The sequence below is a fragment of the Schistocerca americana genome, chromosome 2 (assembly GCF_021461395.2).
Source record: "Schistocerca americana isolate TAMUIC-IGC-003095 chromosome 2, iqSchAmer2.1, whole genome shotgun sequence".
Lineage (NCBI taxonomy): Eukaryota > Metazoa > Arthropoda > Insecta > Orthoptera > Acrididae > Schistocerca > Schistocerca americana.
Genome location: NC_060120.1, coordinates 788,244,454 through 788,254,010, shown reverse-complemented (window position 1 = coordinate 788,254,010; position 9,557 = coordinate 788,244,454). Strand labels below are relative to the sequence as shown.

The 9,557-nt window shown below is 37.6% G+C and overlaps 1 protein-coding gene across 2 annotated transcripts; it reads right to left on the bottom strand.

The window, feature by feature from the left end:
• Positions 1-1,658: 1,658 nt before the first annotated feature.
• LOC124594113 (cytochrome c) lies at positions 1,659-7,367 on the bottom strand. 2 transcript variants are annotated; one of them, XM_047132468.1, is made up of 4 exons: positions 7,281-7,367; positions 6,862-6,919; positions 6,165-6,306; positions 1,659-2,284 (listed from the first exon to the last, which is right to left on the bottom strand). In XM_047132468.1, exons 2-4 carry the CDS (start codon positions 6,898-6,900, stop codon positions 2,139-2,141), a joined length of 327 nt encoding a protein of 108 aa, XP_046988424.1. In that variant the 5' UTR covers positions 6,901-6,919; positions 7,281-7,367; the 3' UTR covers positions 1,659-2,138. The 2 variants fall into 2 exon arrangements, with proteins under 2 accessions (XP_046988424.1, XP_046988425.1); XM_047132469.1 differs by lacking the exon at positions 7,281-7,367 and adding an exon at positions 7,224-7,248.
• Between the last annotated feature and the right edge of the window lie 2,190 nt (positions 7,368-9,557).

The window sequence follows — 9,557 nt, the reverse complement described above, 5'->3', positions numbered from 1 at the left end:
AACCCATACTGTGGGAGATGCCACCCTTAGTTATACGAGAGTCGAAGAAATGGAGTGAGAGAGATGAAACTTTAAGTACTGTCCAACTGAACATCCTTGTAAAATTAGTAGTGTAGTCCATGACTGAGATTTACTTTTTACTATAATCTCGTGTCAAAAGTTTCCAGAGGTGCAACCCATATTCATACAAAAAAGGCAGTCTTTAGTTCACATGTGAAGTTGCATGTTAGTTAAAAATGAAACATTATGTCAAGATAAATACGAAGTATGGATGTGAATAAAATATCTCTTTAACAGTTATCCATTCCAGAAACTATGTATTTGGGCACATAGGATTTTCCTTCAACTATTCTCTCGGTCAAATTCTAGTTTCAACATTGACCAAATGTAACTGGAACGTGCAGCCAGTCTGCTGAGTCACAGATAGGTACAACAAAAAGATATATCAGACCCCCCCCCCCCCCCCCCCACACACACACACACACCCGTAACACATGTGAGCGCAACTCACCACATGACCTTAGTCTCTGGGTCTGGCCTCAGCAGACTGAGTGTGTGTGCGTTTTGCCCAACAGTATTTTTTTTGTTGTGCCAATCTGCGACTCAGCATCTCCGCTATATGGTGAGTAGCGACTATCCTTTCATATTGTTATGCTTTCATCTCAACTCTTCTCAAAGTTCTGGTTGGGGTGTGGGATAAATGGAGCTGCAACCACTAACATACAACATACGTGTCTATGTTGGGAGACAACAGAGACACTAAGAACAGTTTAATTAAAGAATGGATTGTTATCACTGGGAGAGTATTAACATTTACAAAGGCTAAGGACAACACTGCAATTCACTTGCTAGCTTCCATTAAAATAATTAAATGTGGTACTAACAGCAACATTTTGCTGTATTTTTAATTGTAGCATCATTGTAAAGTATAAATATAATTTTTAACAGCTAATGTTGTTCTTTAGAATACTGGATAAACTGTAATTTAGAGTAAATAAATATCCCCTTTGTTCATGTACGGGAGACATCTTCATGCCCTCATGTTCCTTTAAAGTTCTGAATTACACTTTTTTTTTTAGTACTTGCAATGTCTGGGTTCTTTTTAGCTTTCCACTCAATTTTTTCCTCATCTCGGACTCAATTTTACAAAGCAGTCTATTTACAGCCATATCTCTCCGACACAATCCTGCATGCTTCTTGTTAGAATCTTTTAAACAAGCTACGCAGTACATGTATTAAATACTCTACTGTAACATAGAAGAAAGCTAAGCAGTACGTTACAATGCTATTTTTGGTCTTTGAAGATTGCTGTGCGTCCGAAATTTGGATAAGTTAGTGTAGCAGAGGTCTAGTAGAATAAACAACATTATTGAGCAATGGACCCTAAATTTTACACATCAAAATGAAATGTCTGACTTTCCACCCTCCAGGTTCCTTTGCAGAGCTGATAAATTCTCTCTTGCCCTCAGCTTTGAACGTCCATACACACACTTTAATTAGTTGCATCACCAGACCTGCCATATGCAAAATCTGTCCAGTGGACGAAAGGTTTGAAGTTTTTTCACACAAGAAATTCCTCTCAACACTCCAATAAGAGAGGAAATGTTTCTCCATAGGACAAAGTGTGGCAAATACATTATTTCACTGAAACAACATAATTACAAAAGGAAATTTTGTATTGAAATCAAGTTTTGACACTGTGCATTACATAACTGACATTTTGCATCATATAACAGGAATAAGATCTCAAACAATGATCAACAATTTTGTAAAACCATCAAAGGTCAAAAATTTTATGTAACTGTCAACAGTTCACACATAAATACATACTGCAACATGTCATTTGATATAACATGCCTGATATTGAACAAATGTCCACTACAGTTTGTTTTCACTGACACTTTGTTCACCAACTCTTTCGCACTGTTCAAATGCTTCCACAAAATAAATACAGGAACACGAATTAAATACTGTACAAACAATAAAATATGCGAGCTGTACAATGATTTCATGAATGTGGTGAACAGCCAATTGTACACTATTTGATGATGTCATGACTTGTTATTTTGCTAAACTAGCACTGAACACAGTCCCAATGTACAAATGGGAGGATAAATTAACTACATTAAATATAGTGTCTACTTTGTAGACTCTTTTAGATACGCAATTAAATCAGCACGCTCTTGTGGCTTCTTAAGTCCAGCAAACACCATTTTTGTTCCGGGAATGTATTTCTTGGGGTTCTCCAAGTAGATGAAGAGAGTATCCTCATTCCAAGTAATACCTAAACAGAAAATATTATATGTACACAATCAAAGTCTATGTTGTATGTGCATAACAATATACAATTACTAACAAAGAGAGAGAGGGGCTGGCCAGTACTTACTTCAGCTCAGTATAGCCGATAGATACACAAAAAACAGAACCGAAAATTTACGTTTCTAGCTTACGTTCCGTAAGCTAGGAACGTAAATTTTCAGTTCTGATTTTTGTGTATCTATCGGCTGTACTGAGCTGAAGTAAGTTCTGGCCAGCCCCTCTATCTCTTTGTTAGTAATTGTTTCACATCTTTATATGAGATTTTCCATTAATGATATACAATGCCTGACAAAAAATGAAGTACTCAGAAGAGGAGGAGGAAATGAAATGACGCTTCACAGGCTGCAAGGTTATATGGCGTTATTGCAATAGGTTCAAAATTACAAAGAATTTGGCAATACGAACCCACTTATCAGGATGGCACTGCATGCCACATGGCTTAGGTGCATGCTCTGATTCAGCTGGGAAGGATGTCAAAGCCAATGTTATCCTCTCCTATAGCAAGCACAGGATCACAATTATCATAAATGGTCCTTGATATCCTGGACAATGGCACTGGGACGGAGCTGATGCCAAAGCTCATCCCACACATTCTATTGGGGACAGATCTGGAGATCTTGCTCAACAAAAGAGTACCTCAGCATCACATAGACAGTTCATTGCAACACTTAGCATGTGAGAGTGAGAATTGTCCTACTGAAAAATGTCACCATGATACTATTGCTTGAGAGGGAACACATGAGGTAGCAGGATGTCTGTTGCGTACAGTTTTATCATCAGAGTTCCCTCAACCACTGTGAGGCATGATCTCAAGTCATACCTGATGGCTCCCCACACCATGATGTCAAAAGTAACACCACAGCACCTCTCCAAACGTTGGTCACCACTATACTCACTGACGATGGTCATCCAAAGTAGTGCAGGACCGTGATTCATGGCCAATGGGAAGCCATTCACCAATAGTCTTTGCTTTCTGGACATAGCAACACTCCAACTACAACTATCATGGTTGTGATGTTAATGGTAGTTTATGTATGGCGTGGTAATGCCCCTAGTCCAGCTGCTGACCAACAGAAGGGGTGACACAGAATGTTGCAGGGAATACAGTATTTGTTCTTGGATGTCAGGCACAGATGTGAAGGGGGTACAATGTGCTTGTTGCAAAATAAGGTGATCCTCCCGTGTGGCAGTCAGACGAGATCAGCTGGAGCCTTGACAACAGGTATGCCTACCCTCATATTCCCATGCAGCCCAACATTGTGCCACTGTCACATCAGAACATCCACAAACCTATATATTGCTTAAGTCAACTAGCCAGCCAAATGGAGACCCACAATGAGGCCTCTTTACAACTTTATCACGTGTTGATAATGCTGTCTAATCACACAATTATGTGGCGTCTCTGTGTCCTTCACAATGACCTCAACATGCGATCCTGTTTCATGTCCCTTACTTTATATATACCGTATCAGGTCTGGTAACTATACTAAACACAGACACTAATGCACCCTGATGACTGTTGAACCTGTCAGAGAATAATGCAACCTCTAAAATCCTTTACATACCTGCTGAACATGTGTATATGTACGTACTTACACTGATGCCTGGCATTGTCTCCTGGGTGCTTCACTTACTTAGTCAGACACTGTACTACTTGTCAACAATTCCAATTTCACCAACCCCCGCCCCTTCCCCCACAGATTAACAGTTTATGTTAATTTTAAAAATTAGCACACTTGCAAATGTTATTAGAGAATGAAAGCACCTGACAGTAAAAGAAAATTATCATTCAAATACATATCTCTTCGAAATATTTCTAGAGATTACTAACATGTAACAACATTACTTGAAACAATTTTTCATTTGTGAACATCCCTTGTATCAATGCTATAACTGGAACACCAGTGAATAAGAGGTGACTGACTTTCCACATTGCTGACAATCTGACAGTATTCAAGAGGCCTTCCATGAAGGGTGCCCACTGTTTGATAGGCCTACTAATACAAATGCTAAAGCATTACTTTTTTACTGAATTTTATTACCTTAGTCTCTACAAGCACATCCTCTTATTTCCAAAACTGGATGAAGACAAAAATAAAAGCTTATAAATCACAGGAGCCAAACGAAATTTAAAAAAATCAGGCAGCTGTAAACTAGGTTAGTATACATTGAACAGTAAATCAATAAACATACCTATCTATTTAACACTACTGTGACTCCATTCGCTGATCTCTCACACCTTGGTAAAAGTTGCCCAACTCCCTTGCACTTTTTGTAGTTTATGTATAATTATATGTGTATTCAAAAAGCGAGTAATAATTAAGATTTGAGAAAAGTTAAGTCACGAGGTTATGGAATTTTTTCGGAAGCTCAGCATCTCGTACTACTGTTCTGATAGTGTGATTGTATTAGACAGTACATTATTTTCAGGCTCTCACACTGTTTGTGTGTGCATATCACAATGTAGAACTAAAGCTGATAGTTGAGAAAAAGAGGTTTACAACAAGCTGCTTAGCAAATTCTTCGCTGGTATGAAGAATGTCAGAAACAGAATCTGAAAAAAGTTTCAGGTGGATTCATTTGAATTTTTAAATATTGACCCTGAAGGTATAATTCATAACCAATGGATCACATTGGCCGAGATACACTTGGAACCACACAAACAGCAGTGGAAGACTTTACTGAACTATCACTTTACTGGTGAACTTCCTTTGATAAGCAAGTATCTGTAACTGTTAAAAATCTCAGGGTGGGGTAGGTAGTTACAATTTTTTTATGATGCAGATAAAGAATTTCATTGAAAAATAAACAAGTAATATTGTACTCATTTGTCATTTACAAGAGCAATGGAGGATTAAAAAGTATGCTTTATCAATAGTGTACTTTCAGGTGCCTACAGAGTAATTGTTTCATTTTTGCACAATATTTTGACATTTACCCAGCCGTCTTCCTCATTGCTGTGCTCTTTGCTGTTAAGTGTACTTGGTGCCTGGACTACAATCAGTCTAATTACACAGTGTGTTTTGAAAATAATCAGTGCTGTAATCCAGGCAATGAGTACACATAAGAGCCAAACTTGAAGCAATTGAAGACTGCTGGCTTGGTTGCTGAAATGTTGCACATAAACGGAAACACCTTGGATGACCACTTGGAAGCACACTATTAACCAATCATGCCACAACTGATTGACTTATCAGTTACTGCATCATCAGTGATTACATACAACATGATACAGTTGATGGAGCATACCTATCTGGTTCAACTAATCACATCACTTAAAATGTTCCATCACTGAAATGAAACATATTTTCTGATTTTGTGATGGTTCTGCTGACCAACACGAAACTTTTAAGAACTTTATCAAACTTCGCTATCACTGAAAGTTACCAATATGGCTGGGACTGGCACAACAATCTCTAACCACTGCGGAAGCAGCTCTAGTATATAAACCAAGTTACAGCTGGACATGAAATTTGGCACAAGTTCATGCAAGCCCCTTCAATAAATCCCACTCGAATTCCATTACAACTGAAGAAGGTTAAGCTGGAGGCATTTCTAGCCTGAGCAAATTGACATTGAATAATACCAACATTTAACAAACTAATAAGGGAAGTCACACTCTAATCACTATAGGGAACCGATCAGATAAGACACCCAACATCTCTGACATGTAAAAAGCAAATAATATAAACTTTAATAAGGCACGTGGAACGTTGCAGACAATGACAACTGTCTTTTTAGCAACTGTCGGGATTAGCATCTGACGTTTACTGTACCACCTAAAACTGGAGGCCTGAAATTCAGATGAGAGGAGGGCTGTACAACTACCAATGCAATATAATTACCTTTGCTCTTGTTCGCATCAGTGTATGAGAATCCTGGAGCTTGTCCCGTTTTACGGCCGAAGAGACCATGAAGATTTGGGCCTGTTTTATGCTTTCCTCCAGCTTCTACTGTATGGCACTGTGCACACCGCTGGACAAAAATCTATTAAAAACAATAATGATTATAACACAGGAAAGCAATTTAATCTACAAAAAATACATATCATCAGAGATCAATGGAATACTGTCGCTGCCTGAAAACCACTACATTCTTCAGATTTTAGAACATCACTTCACAGCCAACAAAATATGCCACTGGAATTCATTTTCAGATTTTTAAATAGTTAACTCTATATATATGAAATACCTTTAATGCTATGGACTCTGCAAAACCCCTTACCAAATAAGAAGGAAATTTGTAATGGACATGACACCAAAATTTCGTGTCATAGCAGTATCTCGACAGTCTTAACAATACTAACTGGTGATCTTGACCAGACCATCACTTTGATTTGGACGAAGGAGGTTAAATTTTCTATAACAACTCCAAACTTCCTGGCAGATTAAAACTATGTGCCGGAGCCAGATTCGGCGCACAGTTTGATTGCCACGAAGTATCAAATCGGCGTACACTCCATTTCAAAATAAAAATTCATTCTGATACCAACAGAAGTCGTTAATGTTATACTATATGATATCACTGTAACTAAATATTTACCTTTTTCCCCTTCTCAACGTCTCCCGATGGTACGCCCATTCTTCTGAGATTATCGTTGCTATGAAATACAGAAGTCAATTGTTAGTTACGTCGTCTGCTTTACGGCAAAACTAGTGACCTAATTGACTTACAGCCAAAAAGATTACATAATGTGCACACTCCAAAACAAAGTAGACTTATCGTATGGTGAATATCTAATAATTTTGCACTAACACAATACGATACTTATATACATATCAATAAAACTTTCTCGTCGGCTTGAAACATGACCACGCGTGCATATCCCACGTGAGGTTCACGGGAAATATACAAAATATTTTACGATAACAATGTAAAAATAAGCACTATTTATCAACAAGAACCTTTAAAAACTTAACAGAAATCCTGTCCTATAATAATTATACTTGTACGACAATTACCACGGCTAACGCAACACTCCCGCTCACTTGCTGGAAGGTAAATGAAGGACGTCGTTGGGATCGATGTGTTGGGCAAGAATTGAATCGACCAATCGTTGGTCAAAGATATTATTGTCACACAAATGGAAATTAAAAAAAAAGAAAATTAATAAAAATAGCGCCAAATCCATGAAAATATGCGCGATACATGAGCATATTTAAATGCATCGATCAGTATCTTTTTATACGCGCAGTATCCAAAAACGTACGTTATGAAATACTACATATCAAACGTACATACCTTTGAACTGTCTTATTAGAGCCAAAGTAATGTTTCAATTTTATTTATGATTCACTCGTTCAATGTTTCTGCTAAAAAATCACTTGTCATGTACGGTAGCGCCATATACTAAATAGGACAGGCATGAAAGTGTTCTAGTGAAAATAAGTAACAAAACGGAATTTATAATCAGCGATTCTGTATTCTAAACTTCAAACTATAAAATCAGTTTTCTGTCCAAGATCAGGACGCATCAATTCAAGAAACATAAAAATGATTGAAATACCTATTACAATATAGCTGAATGGCAGAAATAAAAATTAAAATAATTAAGAAAGGTGGCTTAATTGGCATTGGGACAAAGTCCATACAAAAAAGCGTTAAATGTCATTATGAATGACACATGAAATTCTCTCTGTTCAGAAAACATTTCTGTTCAAATTCTAGACTTGTTGTTAGAGTCGTTATAAATAGTTGGTCAACCAATGATTCATACACAAAATAATAAATGGTAGATTGGTGAATACTATAACAAACTTGGTGTAGGCTTAATATTCACTGATGCATACATTTTTATGTTATAGTATCTAGGAAAGGATCCTGTACATTTATAAGAAGGACATGAAAAGACACTGTATGTCGTCTGCCCACTAGAAATCAGGCTTGACAGTAGATCGTTTGAGAAGGGCATGGTCTAAGGTAATGTAATAAGCAAATGAGGATTCTGGTCACAACATAGCTTCTACCTATTCAGCTTTGTTTTGTTATTCTTATTACTTTGTAAGTGGTGGCAGAATACTTTCCATAGAGTGATTAGAGGCTATATCTCAAGACCAGACTAGGACGAGAGTACTATGAAATGTGGATAAGGAACATAGAGCATGACATTCAATTTGCCACACTGTCTGAGGTAGCATCTGCTAGAAATGATAACAACTGTGTCAGTAATCCATACAAAGCTTGACATGGTGCTATAAGGAGAGTGTGGCATGTTGCAAATTCATTGTGCAGTAGATTAACAGACCTGGGTGATGAGTTGTAGTCAATAACTCGCATGTATCAGAATCGATATACACATTTGCCATTTACATGTCATAGCAAAGATTCTGGACGACTACTGTGTAATGTGCTGAAATCCTGTCATCTTGCGAGTTCCATCAGGAAACATGTAGGACCTTATATGTGAGAAAATGAAGCAGCATGCTCCAGTAAAATGAAAATCAAAAAATGGGGACTAATGAAGAGACCGTAACTGGTTTCACTTCATCACCCCATCGACTGCGAAAAACTGCCTGCATGTCCAATGGGGATCACTCACACTGCAATACTGCATTATTTAATACTTAATAGATGACTTGCTGGGGTTTGGTCAGAAAGTAGGATATGTGCTAGAATGTCACAACCAATTCCCTCATTGCTTAAGAATCATCAAGACAATATTATTACAAATCAAAACCTTGGCTTCTAGATGTCGCTAGTGTCCACACAAATGAAACCAATACGTAGGGAGAACCCACAAAGAGATGGTATACTTATGTTGGTCACCTGTGAGAGCGTGAGAATGCTAGTGTGAGGCTTGTATCAAACAGCAACGATGAAATGTTGTCAAGGAATGTAGTTCAAGGCATTATGTACATACTTGCACTGCCTGTCATTGTTATTCCAGTGGAGCACACTCATTTGTCTTTCTACTGTAATAAAGAGAATTAACATCCAACATAGACTTAACTGCCATGGTACCTAGTGTGATGGTTGATGAGTATTTTGATTCTTATAGCTTTTGAGAATGAAGAAAAGATATTTGAACCTTATAGCTTTAGCGTCAACAGTGGGGTTAAAAACATACTTCGTGTTCATACACGAGTTTATCTGTCTGTGCTACTAATCTTAGGCATATGGCCATTGCTGCTGTAAATTCACCATATTCACCTATAACAATTACTGAGGGATTCTGTTCTGGTTCCACTATGGCTCTAACTAGATTGGTGGCAACTGAAAACTGCATGATGGTGTACAAA